The sequence below is a fragment of the Nomascus leucogenys genome, chromosome 10 (assembly GCF_006542625.1).
Source record: "Nomascus leucogenys isolate Asia chromosome 10, Asia_NLE_v1, whole genome shotgun sequence".
Taxonomy (NCBI): domain Eukaryota; kingdom Metazoa; phylum Chordata; class Mammalia; order Primates; family Hylobatidae; genus Nomascus; species Nomascus leucogenys.
Genome location: NC_044390.1, coordinates 58,450,314 through 58,470,002, shown reverse-complemented (window position 1 = coordinate 58,470,002; position 19,689 = coordinate 58,450,314). Strand labels below are relative to the sequence as shown.

General features: G+C 45.4%; 1 protein-coding gene across 2 annotated transcripts in view; it reads right to left on the bottom strand.

Moving 5' to 3' along the window:
• The window catches only part of ZNF490 (zinc finger protein 490), a 42,725-nt gene extending 23,106 nt beyond the window's left edge, over positions 1–19,619 (bottom strand). For both annotated transcript variants that reach the window (XR_004032009.1, XM_003275786.3), the window contains exons 1-2: positions 19,363–19,619; positions 17,944–17,988 (exon numbers count right to left, since the gene is read on the bottom strand). Coding sequence is in view for 1 of the 2 variants with exons in the window: in XM_003275786.3 (XP_003275834.1) it covers positions 17,944–17,988; positions 19,363–19,479 (162 nt within the window). In the remaining variant the exon portion in view is untranslated. The remainder of the gene's footprint in view (positions 1–17,943; positions 17,989–19,362) is intronic.
• Between the last annotated feature and the right edge of the window lie 70 nt (positions 19,620–19,689).

Genomic DNA, 19,689 nt, shown 5'->3' with positions numbered 1-19,689 from the left:
CTTCTTTTTTTTTTTTTGAGACAGGTCTCATTAAGTTGCCCAGGCTGGAGTATATTGGCTATTCAGAGGCGCCGTCATACTGCTACAGCCTCAAACTGGTGGGCTCCAGCAATCTTCTTGCCTTGGCCTCCCAAGCAGCAAAGACTACAGGTGCATGCCACTGCATCGGGCAAGAGGAACTTCTTGAGAAACTACATACAAGAAACCTGCGGTTAACATCATGCTTAATGTGAAAAACTAGATGTTTTCCCAGTAATATGAGGAACAAGGTAAGAAAGACCCTTCTCACACTCTCACCATTTATTTATTTATTTATTTAGTGACAGAGTCTCGCTCTGTCACCCAGGCTGGAGTGCACTGGCATGATCTTGGCTCACTGCAATCTCCGCCTCCTGGGTTCACGCAATTCTCCTGCCTCAGCCTCCGGAGTAGCTGGGATTACAGGCATGTGCCACCACGTCCCCGCTAATTTTTTTGTATTTTTAGTAGAGACGGGGTTTCACCATATTGACCAGGCTGGTCTGGAACTCCTGACCTTGTGATACGCCCGCCTCGGCCTCCCAAAGTGCTGGGATTACAGGCATGAGCCACCATGCCTGGCCTTTTGTTTTTTTTTTCTTTGAGATGGAGTTTCACTCTGTTGCCCAGGCTGGAGTGCACTGGTGCCACCTCAGCTCACTGTAACAACCTCCACCTCCCAGGTTCAAGAGATTTTCCTGCCTCAGCCTCCTGAGTAGCTGGGATTACAGGTGCACCCAACCATGCCTGGCTAATTTGTGTATTTTTAGTAGAGATGGGGTTTCACCACGTTGGTCAGGCTGGTCGTGAACTCTTGACGTCAATGATCCCCCCAACCCCTGCCTCGGCCTCCTAAAGTGCTGGATTACAGGCATGAGCCACCGCGCCTGGCCCCTCTCACCATTTCTATTCAACATTGTACAACAGTGAAACTAAGAAAAAGAAAAAGAAATAAAAGATATACCAACTGAGAAGGAAGAACTAAAGCTGTCTTTCTGCATATGACATGATTGTGTATGTAGAGAATTTCAAAAATCCACAACAAAGAAAATTCCTGGAACCAATAAGAGCAAGGTTGAAGGACACAAGCTCAACATACAAGGCCAATTCCTTTCCTATACAGCCACATAAATATAGTCAACTGAGCTTTGATGAAGAACCAAAGGCAGCTGGGTGTAGTGGCTCACGCCTGTGATCCCAGCACTTTGGGAGGCTAAGGTGGAATGGATCACTTCAGCCCAGGAGTTCAAGACCAATCTGGGCAACATAACAACACTCCATCTCTATTTCTTCAAAAAAAAATTTTTTTTTAAATAAAAGAAAAATTAAATGAAAATGGATCAAAGATGTAACTGTAAAATACAATAAGACTCCTAGAGGATAACATAGAAAATCTAGATGACCTTGGGTTTGATGATGAATTATAACGTAACATAAATTGTAAGTTTGACTTCATTAAAATAAAAAAGTCCTGCTTTGGGGCCGGGCACGGTGGCTCATGCCTGTAATCCCAACTCTTTGGGAGGCCGAGGCGGGCGGATGACTTGAGGTCAGGAATTCGAGACCAGTCTGGCCGACATGGTGAAACCCCGTCTCTACTAAAGATACAAAAATTAGCCAGGCGTGGTGGTGCATGCCCGTAGTCCCAGCTACTTGGGAGGCTGAGGTAGAATAAATCGCTTGAACCTGAGAGGCTGATGTTGCAGTGAGCCGAGATCACGCCACTGCACTCCAGCCTGAGTGACAGAGACTCCATCCCCGCCACCGCCCAAAAAAAAAGTCCCGCTCTGGGAAACACAATGTTAAGAAAATGAAAAGACAAGCTACAGACAGGGAGAAATTCTTTGCAAAACACCTATCTGATAAAGGACTGGTATTCCAACTACTAAAAGAACTATTAAAACTCAGTAACAGGAAGACAATCCAATTAAAAATGGGCAAAAGATATGAACATACACATCACCAAAGAAGATTTAGAGATGGTAAAGAAGCACATGAAAACATGCTCAAGGCCGGGCGCGGTGGCTCACGCTTGTAATCCCAGCACTTTGGGAGGCCGAGGCGGGCGGATCACGAGGTCAGGAGATCGAGACCATCCTGGCTAACATGGTGAAACCCCGTCTCTACTAAAAAATACAAAAAATTAGCCGGGCGTGGTGGCGGGCGCCTGTAGTCCCAGCTACTTGGAGAGGCTGAGGCGGGAGAATGGCGTGAACCCGGGAGGCGGAGCTTGCAGTGAACCGAGATCACGCCACTGCACTCCAGCCTGGGTGACAGAGCGAGACTCCGTCTCACAAAAAAAAAAACAAAAAAAACAAAAAAAACAAAAAAACATGCTCGACATCACACAGCATTAGGGAATAAAAAAAAAAACTAAGATAAATAAAACTGAGTAAGACATTACCACACTCACTAAATAGCTAAATTTTAAAACACTAAAAACACCAAATGATGAAGATAGAGAACAGTAAGTATCATCATTATTTGCTGCTGGCAATGGAAAATGGTACTCCCACTTTGAAAGGCAGACAGTTAGAAAGCAAAACACACTCTTAAATTGTAATCTAGCCATCATGCTCCTAGGTATTTACTCAAAAGAGTTGAAAACTTATGTTCATGCCAAAACTTGCACATGAATGCTTATAGTTTTATTCAAAACCTTAACCTTAGAGTGAACCAAGATACCTCTCAATAGACATATGGATAAACCATCTGGTTCACCCATAGAATGATAAAAAGAAATCATGTATCAGCCGGGCGCGGTGGCTCACGCCTGTAATCCCAGCACTTTGGGAAGCCAAGGAGGGCGGACCATGAGGTCAGGAGATCGAGACTATCCTGGCCAACACGGTGAAACCCTGTCTCTACTAAAAATACAAAAATTAGCTGAGTGTGGTGGCGCTTGCCTATAATCTCAGCTACTCGGGAGGCTGAGGCAGGAGAATCAGGTATCAAGCCATGAAAAGACATGGAGGCTAGGTATGGTGGCTCCCACCTGTAGTACCAGCTACTCAGGGCACTGAGGCAGGAGGGTCACTTGAGTCCGGGAGTTCAAGACTAGCATGGGTGTTATGATGAGACCCCATCTCAATTAAAAAAAAAATAATAAGATGTGGAGGAACCTTGACTTGAACATATATTATTAAGTAAAAGAAGCCAATCTAAATGGTTATATACTGTATAGTTTCAAAGATGACATTCAGGAAAAGATAAAATTATGACAGAGTAAAAAGGCTTCTGATTGTCAAGAATTTGGGAAGAGGGACGGATTAATGAATAGGAGAAGCACAGGCGATATTTAGGTGAGGGAAAGCGTCCTTACATGATGCAGCTATGATGAATAGCAGTTATTATACATTTGCCAAAACCTATAGATTGTATAAGAGTCAGCCCTAATGTAAATTGTGGAGTCTGAGGCATCAATATTGGTACATCAATTATAACAGATGTATTAAAGTAATACAAAATATAAAAAGGATAAACTATGTGGAGGCAGAGGGATCAAGTGGGAACACTACACTTCCTCATCAATTTTTCTATAAGTCTGAAATAGCTCTACAAAAATAAAGTCTACTAGAAAAAGAAAAACGATGAAGACAGGATAATGACAATTCACACCATGACTGGTTGATGAATGAAACATACAACCTTCCACTCAATTCATGAATTTTATTTTAGTAAGCCTTTATGGTGCTTTGTGAGCCAGAGACTGGTAAAGGCGATGAAGTTCCACAGGATGCCTTGTTCAGAAGCCCATCACTCTCTATTTTGAGAAGTGCAATAAGAGCTTTGATTAGTATCAGTAGCCTCTGGAACTCTTGCACGAATATGAGTGTCCAGGTGGAGCCTTGGATTGTGGGATTACCCTGTGTAGTGGTGTGTATTATCTTGACTTATATGGCTAACCATGAGGTAAAAAAAGATTCCCAGAGTTTTGTGGGGTTTTTTTTGTTTTCCCTTTGAGATGAAGTCTCGCTCTGTTGCCCAGGCTGAAGTGCAGTGGCGCAATCTCGGCTCACTGCAACCTCCGCCTCCCAGGTTCAAGCAATTCTCCTGCCTCAGCCTCCTGAGTAGCTGGGATTACAGGCGCGAGCCACCACGCCTGGCTAATTTTTTTTGTATTTTTAGTAGAGACAGGGTTTCTCCATGTTGGCCAGGCTGGTCTCGAACTCCTGACCTCAAGTGATCCACCCGCCTCAGCGTCCCAAAATGCTGGGATTACAGGTGTGAGCCACCACACCCAGCCTAATATTCCCAGAGTTCTTTTACTACAAAGGTGCAACTCTTAGACAATCACTCAAGAGTGTGTAAACATGTACAGGTGGGATTTATTGTTGGCCAGTGCTAAGACGACTAACTGATGAGCTGCCCCTTGAATCCAGTCCTTTATCAGGTCCATTTTAATTAAGGGATAAAAAGCAGCAGCTCTTCACCGAGAGCTCCAACGTGTACAAATGTGGCCATGTCAGCCATCAAGTCTACACACTCCCCACTGCTATTCACTCAGTAGCAAAGGATCTAGGACAAGGTAGACCTCCTCCAGCACCATGACATCTGGCAAGGAGGTAAGAAAAGAAGCCACCCTCCCACCCCAACTCCTACAGAGAGGATATGCTGAAGGCTAACATTTGGCTCTGTAATTTTGAAAGGTGGTCTGTGTAGGTTGCTGTTTCCAGGACCCATGGCAAAATGAGCAGTTGAGTAAAGTCACATGCTCAGGGCCTGGGAGAGCCTCAATGTTCAGGATAACCTAGTACAAGGTGATCATTGCAGCTTTAATGGCATATAGTGTGGGGTCAAGGGCTGTTTGTTGCATCAGAGCCCTATGGACAACTTATGGTCATCATGGATAATTACAAGAGGCATGAGAGGAGGTTTCTAAAGCCACTATAGTGGCCAGGAATGGTGACTCATGCCTGTAATCCCAGCACTTTGGGAGGCCATGGCAGGTAGATCACCGGAGGTCAGGAGTTTGAGACCAGCCTGGCCAATACGGTAAAACCCCGTCTCTACTAAAAATACAAAAATTAACTGGGTGTGGTGGTGCACACCTGTAATCCCAGCTACTCTGGAGGCTGAGGTAGGAGAATCGCTTGAACCAGGGAGGCGGAGGTTGCAGTGAGCCGAGATTACGCTACTGCACTCCAACCTGGGAGACAGAGCCAGACTCAATCTCAGAAAAAAAAAAAAAAAAAAAAAGCCTCTATAGTGCTCTGGAGGCACTAACAGGAGTGCCTGCCGTATGGCAATTTAAACAGTGTCTAGAGCCTTTGTGGTAGCGATATCCAGGCAATGATGACCAATTTGCAAGTCACAGCATAAATGGGCTTAAGGAATCTTTATAAAGGACTGTGTTACCTCCTGAACATCAAAAAAGCCCAAATGATGTTGTGGGTGCCAACAGGAACAACAGCAGTAGGCAGAGGTTGCAGTGAGCTGAGATCACACCACTGCACTTCCGCCTGGGTGACAGAGTGAGAGTCTGTCTCAGCACTCCCGCCTGGGCAACAGAGCAAGAAGACTCCATCAGTCCATCCATCAATCAATCAATCAGTGTACCTTGCTTACATTTACTGGGATCTCCAGATATAACTGATTCCTAGGATTGATTAATCCCATGAATGATTGTCAGTTAGTGCATTACAGAGATGTTAAAATTAATTCAGAACTAGGCTGGGCCTGGTGGTTTTTTCCTGTAATCCCAGCACCTTGGGAGGCCAAGGCAGGAGGACTGCTAGAGCCCAGGAGTTTGAAACCAGAAATATATATATATATATATGAATGATTTAAAAAATGATAAAATTCAGAATCAATGTCGGAGAGGCCTGAAAGCCATGCACATGCAGCGTCCTTTTCTTTTTTTTTTTTTTGAGACCGAGTTTCGCTCTTGTTGTCCAGGCTGGAGTGCAAGGGCGTGATCTCGGCTCACCGCAACCTCCACCTCCCGGGTTCAAGAAATTCTCCTGCCTCAGGCTCCCTAGTAGCTGGGATTACAGCCATGCGCCACCACGCCCAGTTGATTTTGTATTTTTAGTAGAGAAGGGGTTTCTCCATGTTGGTCAGGCTGGTCTCCAACTCCTGACCCGCCTGTCTTGGCCTCACAAAGTGTTTGGATAACAGGTGTGGGCCACCATGTCCGGCCTTTTTTTTTTAGTTGCATAATTCGTTTACTATATTTTGGAGTTGCAATTAGGTCAAAACCTAGAAAAATGCTTCATTTTTTTTCTTTTGTGCCCTTCCTTCTTTAATCTTTCTCTGTTTTGTTTCTGTGGTCACTTGATATACTTCCGGGCAGAAGGGTTATCTTCCTACCTTAATATTTATTAATACATTTTTTCCTCCAGAGAACCTCAAATCGTAGGTTATGGGCCTCACCCATGGCACTGGTGGCATTAAAAGGTTTCAGGGCTGGGCGTGGTGGCTCACACCTGCAATCCCAGCACTTTGGGAGGCTGAGGTGGGTGGATCACCTGAGGTCAGGAGTTTGAGACCAGCCTGGCCAACCTGGCGAAACCCCATCTCTACTACAAATACAAAAATCAGCCAGGTGTGGTGGCAGGTGACTGTAATCCCAGCTACGCAGGAGGCTGAGGCAGGGAGAATTGCTTGAACCTGGGAGGCAGAGGTTGCAGTGAGCCAAGATCATGCCACTGCACTCCAGCCTGGGCAAAAGAGCAAGACTTTGTCAAAAGAAAAAAAGAAAAAAGAAAAAGAAGAAAAAAAAGGTGATTTGGGCCAGCGCAGCAGCTCACACCGGTAATCCCAGCACTTTAGAAGACTGAGGCAGACAGATCACTTGAGGCCAGGAGTTCGAGAACAGCCTGGTCAATGAAATGCAATCCCATCTCTACTAAAAATACAAAAATGGGCCGGGTGTGGTGGCACATGCCTGTAATACCAGCTACTCAGGAGGCTGAGGCATAAGAATTGCTTCAACCTGGGAGGCAGGGGTTGCAGTGAACCAAGATGGTGTCACTGCACTCCGGCCTGGGCGACACAGAAAGACTCTGTCTCAAAAAAAGTGATTTGATCAAGGAATCCAAGGGAAAGAAACGCAAACGTTTTAATCTGTTTAGATAAGGAATTGCTTCTCCACCGTTAAAATGGAAAACTCACAATCGAAAGGTAAATACATTCACAAGGGCCAGGCATGGTCACGCCTATATTACCAACATTTTGGGAGGCCAAGGCAAGAGGATCCCTTAAAGCCAGGCGTTCGAGACTAGCATGAGCAACATAGCAAGACCCTGTATCTGCAAAATAAAAATTTGAAATTAGCCAATAGTGGCAGATGCCTTTAGTCCCAGCTACTCAGGAGGCTGAGGAGGGAGGATCGCTTGAGATGCGATGAGGTTTGATGGCTCCACTGCACTTCAGCCTGGGCGACGCTGCGAGACCGTCTCAAAAACAAATTCCAAAACTTGAGAACGGTAACCCAGACAGTGGGTCAGTGCCTGGTGATGACAGCAGGGGCATCTGAGCAGCCACAGGAACGAACTCTGGGAGCTCCACACGCCCTCCTCTCCCCTAGCTACAAAAAAATGTTCCCTCTTCCAGGCTTCAATTCTCACAGGTGGATTCACCTTAATGTTCTGACCCAAATGGATTCTCAAACGCACGAGAATCCCTCATGACTTTCCCGTGGCCCCTGCGCAATCTTCGGAGACGCGGGGCTGCGGGCGCCCAGCTGCCCGGAAAGGGCTCCGGGGCCGGGGCCGCAGTCGCAGGGACGGGACAGGACGCCTGAGGTCCCAGCTGCCGGCCCAGCCCCACGCTGCTGGGACACCCTCGGGTCAGCTGCGCCAGGGGGGACTCAGGTCTTCCCACAGCCGGTTCCGACAAGTCCCCTCCTCAGGTCTCGGGACTCCCGGCCCCGCACACTCACCATTTCTCGGCTTACGGAGGCTCCAGGAGTCCTCCCTACGGATCCCTCACTACCTGCAGGTCCCAGTGCGACAAAGCATATGCAGAGCCCCAGACGGTCCGAGGCTGGGACGCAATCCTAGCGAACCGCTAGAATAAGGATGTTCACACGCGCATTCAGAGCTAGGGTGCCAGCGCCTTTTCAACACCGATGCTGATTGGACAGTTTGTGTGGCCCCGCCCCCTCGCCCCTGAGTGACAGCCATGCAGTAGGGCACGTGGTTGAGCCGAGCTAGCTTCCCAGAGTGGGTTTTCCCGGCGGGGATATTTGCATGTAAGAGGAATTTGTTCTTTGCCCGAGGTCCATTTTTAAGTGGCCTATTCAGTAGTATTAAGTGTAGTTACATTGTGAAACCAATCTCTAGAACTGATTTAATCTTGCAAATTTGAAACTCTTTATCGATTGAATAACATCCCATTTACCGCTCACCCTTAGCCCCTGACACCCACTCTTGCGACTTTTTGATTGTATGAATTTCATTGTGGGTACCTCATATAAGTGGAATTATTCTGTATTTGTCCTTTTCCGACTGGCTTATTTCACTTAGCATAATGTCCTCAATCTTCCCGATGTTGTAGCATGTGTCAGAATTTACTTCCTTTTAAGACAATTAAAGGCCGGGCACGTTGGCTCAAGCCTGTAATCTCAGCACTTCGGGAGGATCCCTTGAGGCCAGGATTTCCACACCAGCCTGGGCAACATTGTAAGAACCCGCCTCCACAAAAATAAAAATTAAAAATTAAAAAATATAGATTCCGGCCGGGTGCGGTGGCTCTCGCTTGTAATCCCAGCACTTTGGGAGGCCGAGGCGGGCGGATCACGAGGTCAAGAGATCGAGACCATCCTGGCCAACATGGTCAAACCCTGGTGGCAGAGCGAGACTGTCTCAAAAAACAAAAACAACAATTAAAAAAAATAGCTATTGCAACAGAAGCTACTCAGGTTTTTAAGAAAAAGTGTGGTTTAGACACTTAGAAATGTCTTTGGGAAAAAAAATTGTTAAGTGTACTGTAAAAGCATCACATGGTCTAGCCTCATAATAATTCTCTCTTTTTTTGGAGGCAGTTTCTCTCTTGTTGCCCAGGCTGGAGTGCAGTGGCGCGATCTCCTCTCACCACAACCTCCGCCTCCCAAGTTCAAGCGATTCTCCCGCCTCAGCCTCCCAAGTAGCTGGGATTACAGGCATGAGCCACCACGCCTGGCTAATTTTGTATTTTTAGTAGACACGGGGTTTCTCCATGTTGGTCAGGCTGGTCTCGAACTCCCAACCTTAGGTTGGGCTCTGCCCGCCTCAGCCTCCCAAAGTGCTGGGATTACAGGCGTGAGCCACCATGCCCGTCAATAATTCTCCCCTTTTAAAACCTAGGATTCTGCCAGGCGCGGTGGCTCACGCCTGTAATCCCAGCACTTTGGGAGGCTGAGGCAGGCGGATCATGAGGTCAGGAGTTCGAGACCAGCCTGGCCAACACAGTGAAACCCCATCTCTACTAAAAATACAAAAATTAGCTAGGCATGGTGGTGTGCACCTGTAGTCCCAGCTACTAGGGAGGCTGAGGCAGGAAAATCGCTTGAACCTGGGAGGCGGAGGTTGCCGTGAGCTGAGACTGCATCACTGCACTCCAGCCTGGGCAACAGAGCAAGACTCCATCTCAAAAAAAAAAAAAAAAAAAAATTAGCCGGGTGTGGTGGCAGGGTGCCTGTGATCCCAGCCATTCGGGAAGCTGAGGCAGGAGAATCGCTTGAACCTGGGCAGTGAGCCAAGATCACGCCACTGCACTCCAGCCTGGGCAACAGAGTGAGACTCTGTCTCAAAAAAAAAAAAAAGAAAGAAAAAAAAGAGACATAAAGAAAGTTATAAAAATAAATAAGTATTTTTGGTTAAAGATATTTTATATAAAAAAGGATCTTGTATGATAGATTCTTGTCCTAAAGAAAAATGACAGGTTGTTAAAAAAGAGGGATGTTTAGGACAAGTCAGAAAGTCAAGGCCTATCACAGAGTGTAAGTCATGAAAGAATTTATGAAAGGGAATTTATGCAAGAAATGCTGTACAATTTAAAGGTGTTTAGGCCTCCTGAATGCTTCATAAAATGCCATTATGACTCTTAACTGTACAACTTGCCTGCTTTACAGCTAGGGAAGGCCTGGGACACATGAAGTTAGATGCTAGAATGAGTCAGACCTTATCTGCACTTCTGTCTATGTCCTAGGCTCCCCACCTGGTACATAACTAAAATCACTTATCAGGTTTTTCACCAAAAGTAAAAGTTGCTAAGAATCAATATTGTAACATGTAACTGAGACTACTGGAAAAAACAGTTTTACATGCAAGGCGTGTAAGTAAAGTAGAGTACACCTTTGGTAAAAAGATTATAAGAAGGCATGGGAATGTGGATTTTTTTGCCTAAATTAAAAGGTTAATGGATTTAGATAAAATAAAGCTGAAAGTTTAAGCAAGTTGTGGAAGGTTGATTGTAAAAGAAATTATGTGTGTAAACATATTGGCTAAAGTTAAATTGGGTATTATCCAGTTTTTCTATAAATTGAATATTAAAAGCACAACGGGTTTCTCTTAGAACATTAACCTGCTCTTCAACAAAAATTGTAAAGGGTAATAAAAAACTATAAAAATTGCCAAACATTGGCGTAAATATGTCTATAAAATTGGGTAAATATATCTATAAGGTTTTATTAAGAATTGGGTTTAGGCCGGGCGTGGTGGCTCACGCCTGTAATCCCAGCGCTTTGGGAGGCCGAGGCAGGCGGATCACAAGGTTAGGAGATCGAGACCATCCTGGCTAACATGGTGAAACCCTGTCTCTACTAAAAAAAAATACAAAAAATTAGCCAGGCATGGTGGCGGGCACCTGTAGTCCCAGCTACTTGGGAGGCTGAGGCAAGAGAATGGTGTGAACCCGGGAGGCGGAGGTTGCGGTGAGCCGAGATGTGCCACTGCACTCCAGCCTGAGCAAAAGAGCGAGACTCCGTCTCAAAAAAAAAAAAAAAGAAAAGAAAAGAAAAGAAAAGAATTGGGTTTAACAGTAATAGTATACTAATGTAAACGTGAAATTTGGCTTATTTGGTACAAAAATCATAGAGGAAGCAATGTCAAATATAAAATGGGGTATGGCTTTCTTTGGACTATATCTGTATATATATGTTATTGGTATGTGTTCCAAAATGATGGAAAACTCTTGTAATTCTGATATATCTTAGTGTATGTTATCAGTAATAATTATAATTGTAATGTTAAATTATTGTGTGCCACAGAGTAACAGATTTCCTTGTCAATTGCATCTTTAACTATGGCTACCCTAAAACTTTGTCATCCATAAACAATTGTTGTCTTGTCTTGGTCCTCTTTAGAAGGTGGTTTTATAATCAGCTCTAAAGCTCTAACAGGTGCTCTTGAATGCAAGTTTTAGATAACTTTGGAGATTGTGACATCAGAATAGAGAAAAAATGTTCAGGACTCTCGTCCTAGCACTTTGGGAAGCCAAGGTGGGTGGATCACTTGAGCCCAGGAGTTCCAGACCAGCCTGGCCAACATGACACAACCCGTCTCTCCAAAAAATACAAAAATTAGAGAATATCCAAGTTATAATTGAGTCAAACTGCAGAGAGAGGGTATCATTTTGAGTACCACCCCCCACTTTGGTGGAAAAGAAAGTTGTGATATTGTGAAATATATAATTTGCGTTTTGTCCAGGGTTCCTGGCTCACAGTTGCTAAAAATCTTGTAATTTCCTAAGCGACTAGAGCAATTGGAGTATCTTTTGTTAAAATATTTGGGCTGCCTGTAATCCCACACGTTGGGAGGCTGAGGCAGGCAGGATGCTTGAGCCCAGGAGTTCAAGACCAGCCTGGGCAACACAGTGAGATCCTATCTCTACAAAAAATACAAAAATTGGCCAGGCATAGGGGTGTGTGCCTACAGTCTCAGCTACTTGAGAGGCTGAGGTGGGAGGATCACCTGAGATCAGGGAAGTCAAGGTTGCAGTGAGCTGTGATGACACCACTGCACTCCAGCCTAGGTGACAGAGTAAGACTCTGTCTCAAAAAACAAAAAACAAACAAACAAAAAAAGGCTGGGGGCTGGGGCTCACATCTGTAATCCCAGTACTTTGGGAGGCCAAGGTAGGTGGATGCTTGAGTTCAGGTGTTTCAGACCAGTCTGGGCAACATGGCGAAAACCCATCTTTACTAAAAATACAAAAAAATAGCCAGATGTGGTGGCGTGCACCTGTAGTCCCAGCTACTCAGGAGGCTGTGGTGTGAGGATTGCTTGAACCTGGGGGTGGAGGCTGCATTGAGCCAAGATTGTGCCACTGTCACTGGGTGACAGAGTGAAGGAGACCCTATCTCAAAAAAAAAAAAAAAAAATGGCCTTTTGTATTCAGTTCTTAAAATAGCTCTAGAAGAGTTCCAGAGTGAAAGGTGGAAGAAATGTCTTTACTTATTCATAACCATCCCCTTTCCGCCACAGCTAAGTTTATGTTACTGAGGTGATTTTCGGAAAGCTCCTACAAACCGCAGGATGTGAGGCTAGTTGCCAGGGGAACCAACCATGTGACTGGAGCTTTGAAACTTTTAGCTCTGTCCCCAGCGCCAGGGAGGGAAGAGAAAACTGAAGGTTGAGTTGATCACCAATAGTGAATGATGTGATTAATTGTGTCACCATAATAAAGACATCATAAAAACCCAAAAACAGGGCTCAGAGAGCCTTCTGGTTGGTAAATAAGAACATAACCATGTGCCTGGAGGTATCTCTTCATCTGGCTGTTCATTTGTATCATTTAAAATATCCTTTGTAGGGCCAGGTGTGCCTGTAATCGCGTCTGTAATCCCAGCACTTTGGGAGGCTGAGGCAGGTGGATCACTTGAGGTCAGGAGTTCAAGACCAGCCTGACCAACATGGTGAAACCCCATCTCTACTTAAAATACAAAAATTAGGCCAGATGCAGTGGCTCACACCTATAATCCCAGCACTTTGGTAGGACAAGGTGGGCGGATCATGAGGTCAGGAGTTCGAGACCAGCCTGGCCAGCATGGTGAAACCCCGTCTCTACTAAAAACACACACACACACACAAAATTAGCTGGACATGGTGGCGTGGGCCTGTAATCCAGCTACTTGAGAGGCTGAGGTAGGAGAATCGCTTGACCCTGGTAGGCAGAGGCTGCAGTGAGCCGAGACTGTGCCACTGCACTCCAGCCTGGGCAAAAGAGTGAGACTCTATCTCAAAAAAAAAAAATTAGCCAGGCGTGGTGGTGGGCGCCTATAATCCCAGCTACTTGGGAAGCTGAGGCAGGAGAATTGCTTGAACCCGGGAGGCAGAGGTTGCAGTGAGCTGAGATCGCGCCATTGCACTCCAGCCTGGGCGACAAGAGCAAAACTCCGTCTCAAAAAAATAATAATAATAATAAATAAAATAAAATATCTTTTGTAGGCTGGGCGCAGTGGTTCACACCTGTAATGCCAGCACTTTGGGAGGCCAAAGCAGATGGATCACTTGAGGTCAGGAGTTCGAGACCAGCCTGGCCAACATGGTGAAACCCCTTCTCTACTAAAAATACAAAAATAGCTGGGCATGGTGGAGCATGCCTGTCATTCCAGCTACTCGGGAGGCTGAAACACGAGAATCATTTGAACCCAGGAGATGGAGGTTGCAGTGAGCCAAGATCATGCTGCTGCACTCCAGCCTGGCAACAGAGTGAGACCCTGTCTGAAAATAAGAGTAAATAAATAAATAATAAAATACCCTTTGTAAGACTAGGCACAGTGACTCACTCCTATAATCTCAGTGCTTTGAGAGGAGCAAGGTGGGAGGATCTCTTGAGACCTGGAGGTTGAGACTAGCCTGGACATAATTAGTTGAGTGTGGTGGCACATGCCTGTATTCCTAGCTACTTGCAGGACTGATGAGGGAGGATCGCTTGATCCCAAGAGTTGAAGCCTGCAATGAGCTATGATCCTGCCACTGCACTCCAGCCTGGGAGACAGAGTGAAACCCTGCTCTATTAAAAAAAAAAGCCCTTTGTAATAAATGGGTGAATGTAAGTAAAGTGTTTCTGTGAGTTCTGTAGGCTGCTATATAGCAAATTAATCAAACCCAAAGAGTGGGTCATGAAAACCCTGATTTACAGCTTGTTGGTCAGCATAGGTCACATCCTGGGACTTACAACTGACATTTGCAGTGAGGGGCATTCTTGTGAGCCGTTAGCTTCTGGTATTGGACTCTGTCTCCAGGTAGATACTGTCACAATTAAATTGAATGATATGGCACACCCAGCTGGTGTCTGCTTGAGAAGTGGTTATTGGTGGACCAGAAGTGAAGTATTCTGTTAAATATTTTGTTAATGGTTTTCCTATCCCTTTAAGAAAAGTGTATTTGAGACCCTCGAATAGAATTTTTTTTAATTAATTAATTTGTTTTTTTTGAGACAGAGTTTCACTCTTGTTGCCCAGGCTGGCGTGCAATGATCTCAGCTCACTGCAACCTCCCCCTCCCGGGTTCAAGCAATTATCCTGCCTCAGCCTCTCGAATAGCTGGGATTACAGGCATGCACCACCCCATCCAGCTAATTTTGTATTTTTAGTAGAGGGGGGGTTTCTCCATGTTGGTCAGGCTGTTCTCGAACTCCCAACCTCAGGTGATCCGCCCACCTCGGCCTCCCAAAGTGCTGGGATTAAAGGCGTGAGCCACCGTGCCTGGCCTAAAATAGGATTTTTTTTTTTTTCCATTTTAGAAACAGAGACTCACTCTATTGCCCAAGCTGGAGTGCAGTGGCACAATCATAGGTCATTGTAGCCTCCAATTCCTGGACTCAAGGGATCTCCGCTATGAGACTACAGGCACATGCCACCACCCTGGGTAATTCTTTTTTTTTTTTTTTTTTTGAGACAGGGTCTCTATCTGTTGCCCAGGCTAGAGTGCAGTAGCACGATCTCAGCTCACTGCAACCTCTGCCTCCTGAGTTCAAGCAATTCTTCTGTCTCAGCCTGCCGAGTAGCTGGGACTACAGGTGTGCACCACCATGCCCAGCTAATTTTTTGTATTTTTAGTAGAGATAGGGTTTTAACATGTTGGCCAGGCTGGTCTTGAACTCCTGACCTCAAGTGATCTACCCACCTCAGCCTCCCAAAGTGCTAGGATTACGGGTGTGAGCCACTGCACCTGGCCAATTTTTTTTTATTTTTATAGAGACAGGATTTCACTCTGTTGCCCAGGCTTTGATGTCCTTTTATAAATGGAATCACTGGAAGATTTTTATTTTAATGATCAGCAAAGGCCTAAAAGTCCATGACCATTCCCAAGTGTCATTTCCATATGGTAGATTTCCAGCACATGTTAGGAAAGAAAAAAAATGAACAGCTTTGTGTTTTACTAAAGAACAAGTAAAATCCCATTTTTATTCAATATTTCAATAATTTATGTTTGCACATCACTGTGGTGACTAATGTGATTTCATAATCATTAGTATTTCATTTGATTAGCCCCACCCAATCATACCTCCCATCTTGCAAATGAAAAAAGTTAAGTATGGAGAGCACAAAGTCTTGTCTAAACTCATATGGCTCATAAGTAATAATGAAATTGGCCAGGTGCGGTAGCTCACGCCTATAATCCCAACACTTTGGGAGGCTGATGTGGGAGGATCACTTGAGTCCAGGAGTTCAAGATCAGCCTGGGCAACATAGCAGGACCCTGTCTCTAAAATTTAAAAAATTTAATTTTTTTCTTTTTTTTTTTTTTGAGATGGAGTCTTGCTCTGTCACCCAGGCTAGAGTGCAGTGGCACCATCTCAGCCCACTGCAACCTCCACCTTCTGGGTTCAAGCAATTCTCCTGCCTCAGCCTCCCAAATAGCTGGGATTACAGATGTGCACCAGCATGCCTGGCTAAAAAAAAAATTTTTTTTTTAAATTAGCCAAGCATGGTGGTGCACACCGAGTCCCAGTTCCAGCTACTAGTCCCAGCTACTAGGGAGCCTGTGAAGTCGACTCTACAGTGAGCTGTGATCTTGCCACTGCACTTCAGCCTGGGTGACAGAACATGATACTAATAGTAATACAATATAATAACAATAATAATAATGGAACTTCTCAGTATTAAAGTCCAAATGTGTGCCACCATATATACTGAGCACTGTCAAAAACTGAAAACTCAGGCCAGGCATAGTGACTCACACCTGTAATCCCTGCACTTTGGGAGGTTGAGGCAGGAGAATTGCTTGAAGTCAGGAGCTTGAGACCAGCGTGGGCAACACAGCAAGATCCCTGTCTCAAATAAAAAAAGGAACGAACAAGAACAGCATAGCATCTGCAGACAGAGAAGCAGCAGCAAATCAGTGGAGGCCAGGATTGATACCTTCCCCGTTTCAGGTTTTAGCAGACAGGAAGGACGGTGACCCAGACACTGAAAAATACCAGCATGCTGAACTTAAGGATTGGCTTATTGAAAATGTCAGGCAAGTTCCTGGCCAGAAAAGCCACAATGAAGCTCCCATAATCCAAGGAACCCAGGATTCACAGAACAGTCAATAACCAAATAGTGGTTTTATGTGAAGATGACATATTCAGGCTCAGATTATGTATCCACATGCATGAAGGCTGTAGTCATTCCCCATGAAATTCCTCCCACTTCAGCAGCCCAAAGTGTTGGGATTACAGAGTCACTTAGATCAGGGAACTGATAGCAATGACAAAATTAGGTACCCCGATACCAACCCATGCCTTATCCGTCTCTTGCACGGTTACCTTGAAGGTCAGAAGTGCAGTGATCGTTTTGTCCAAACTATGCAAACAAGTAAACATAACTCCAAATGTGTGTTTTTTGTGTTTTTTTTGTTTGTTTTTTTTTTTTTTTTTTTTTGTTTTTGAGATGGAGTCTGGCTCTGTTGCCCAGGCTGGAGTGCAGTGGCGCGATCTCGGCTCACTGCAAGCTCCGCCTCCCGGGTTCACGCCATTCTCCTGCCTCAGCCTCTCCGGGTAGCTGGGACTACAGGCGCCCGCCACCACGCCCGGCTAATTTTTTTGTATTTTTAGTAGAGACGGGGTTTCACCGTGGTCTCGATCTCTTGACCTCGTGATCTGCCCGCCTCGGCCTCCCAAAGTGCTGGGATTACAAGCGTGAGCCACCGCGCCCGGCCCTTTTGTGTTTTTTTGAGACAATGTCTGGCTCTGTTGCCCAGGCTAGAGTGCAGTGGCACCATCACAGGTCACCACAGCCTCAGGTTGAAGCCATCCTCCCGTCTCAGCCTCCCGAGGAGCTGGGACTATGCCACCATGCCCAGCTAATTTTTTATCTTTATTTATTTATTTATTTATTTTTGAGACAGAGTTTCGCTCTGTTGCCCAGGCTGGAGTACAGTGGCACGATCTCAGCTCACTGCAACCTCCTCCTCCCAGATTCAAGTGATTCTCATGCCTCAGCCACCCAAGTAGCTGGGATTACAGGTGTGCTTCCCACCATGCCCAGCTAATTTAAAAAATATTTTTAATAGAGATGAGGTTTCAGCATGTTGGCCAGGTTGGTTTCCAACTCCTGGCCTGAAGTGATCCACCCACCTTGCTTCCCAAAGTGCTGAGATTACAGGTACGAGCTACTACACCTGGCCATTTTTTTTATTTTTTGTAGAGACAGAGTCTCACTACATTGCCCACACTGGTCTCAAACTCCTGGACTCAAGCAATCCTCCCACCTCAGTCTCCCAAAATGCCAGGATTACAGGCATGAACCACTGCACCCAGCCCAAATGTGATATTCAAAAGGATGCAGGTGGCTGTGTTGGGATAGCCAATGAAGGTAAGGGACAATGGAAGTACAGGGTGAGGGCAATGAACAGGACTTACCTGAGAGCCTGGTTATTGGCCTTGACTATGAGAGTGTCTTCACAAAGACCCCAAAGACCCCCCACAAAGAGGTCATGGAAGCACAGACCCAAATGGTCATTATAAATAAGGAAGGTCGCCACACTGACAGGTAGTGATCTCACTTACAGTTTGAGTCTTGATGCTTTGTCCATGGTGTTCACTGTTCTGCATCTAATTAGAAATAAGAGGATGCATTTTGTGAGTTTCAGCAATTTAGAACCAAACATTACATTTGACAACCTTGGAAGCATTGTTCCCCCTACATCTACCTGTACACACAGAGCTACAAGAAGGGTGGATCATGGGAGTTTTCAAGATTACACTGTCTCCTCTATAATGGGAAAAATGAAATATGTTTCTACTTTAAAAAAATATGTTTCTACTTAAAAAAAAAATTTTAGAGACAGTCTCTCCCTCTCCCAGGCTGGAATGCAGTGGCACAATCTTGGCTCACTGTAACCTCAAACTCTTAGCCTTGAGATCCTTCTGCCTCAGCCTCCAAAGTAGCTAGGACTACAGGTGAACACCATGCCCAGCTAATTTTTAAAATTTTTTTTAGAAATGGGGTCTCGCTATGTTGCCCGGACTGGTCTTGGATTCTTGGCCTTTCAAAATTCTGTAGGGACACTCTAGAAAACTTATTTAAGATAAATTTCCTTCCACTTTACAGCAACACGGATAGAACTGGAGGCCATTATCCTAAGTGCAATGACGCAAACACAGAAAGTCAAAAACTGCATCTTCTTACATATAAGTGGGAGCTAAACAATGGGTAAACATGGACATACAGAGTGGAATAATAGACACTGGAGATGCCAATAGGTTGCAGAGAGGGGGGGATAAGGGATGAAATATTACCTATTGGGTACAACATACACTCTTTGGGTGATGGGTGCACTAAAAGCCAGACTTCGCCACTATGAAATATATCCACGTAACACAAGTGCATTTGTAACCATAAATCTACAAAAATAAAAATAAAAATGAAAAGCAATAAAAACATGCTTAAACTAAAAACAAACAAAAAAACAACAAAAACAAACCATTTCCTTCTAGAGTAAAACGCAGTTTACTGAGCAAGTCTCATAGATCGTGATTGGTCTGAAGAGTCCCTGTGCCCAGGTTAGGGTTGCAATTTACCACCAGAGCCAAGTGCTCGGGTGTCCTACGGATTCTTTTTTCTTTCTTTCCTTTTTTTTTTCTTGGGATGAGTTCTGGCCATGTTGCCCAGACTGAACTCAAACTCCTGGAGTCAAGCGATCCACCCGCCTCAGCCCACCCACCCCCTCACCTCCCCCACCGCCCCCGCCACGCAGTAGCTGGGACTACAGGTGTGCGCCACCAAGCCCTGGCTTGGGGTTCCTTTTCTAAAGTGCCAAATGTGTGGAGGTGGGGAAAAGAAAGGTGGACGCCTCAACGCTGTTATGGTCAAAGATTAAAATGCAGCCACACTTTTTATTACACATGATGGGGTAACCGTCTGTTTATAAACAAGGGTCACTATTCCACGAGAGGCCTTACAACATTATGCCAAGCCCCTGGTACCTGGAGGACATCAGACTCTCCTGTTCCTGTGCGGCCTTGACTAGACGACCACTTGCTCTGGACTTGCTCCTCGAGGGGTCGCTCCATCTGGAAACTGAGACTGGAATTCCTGCGCATCCCTGTCCCCGCATCCAGAAACACTGCAGAAAGACTTCCGTGTCCGACCCGAGATCCGGAACAATTTCTCCTTCAACACAATTGTCCACGGAGGGCACCAGTTCCGTCCCACCGGCGGAAGCGAGGTCTGCCTAGCTACTAGACCTGCCGCCTAGCTGTCATTCGGACAAAAGGGGGCGTGGCTGCATAATTGTCCAATCAGGGGCGGCG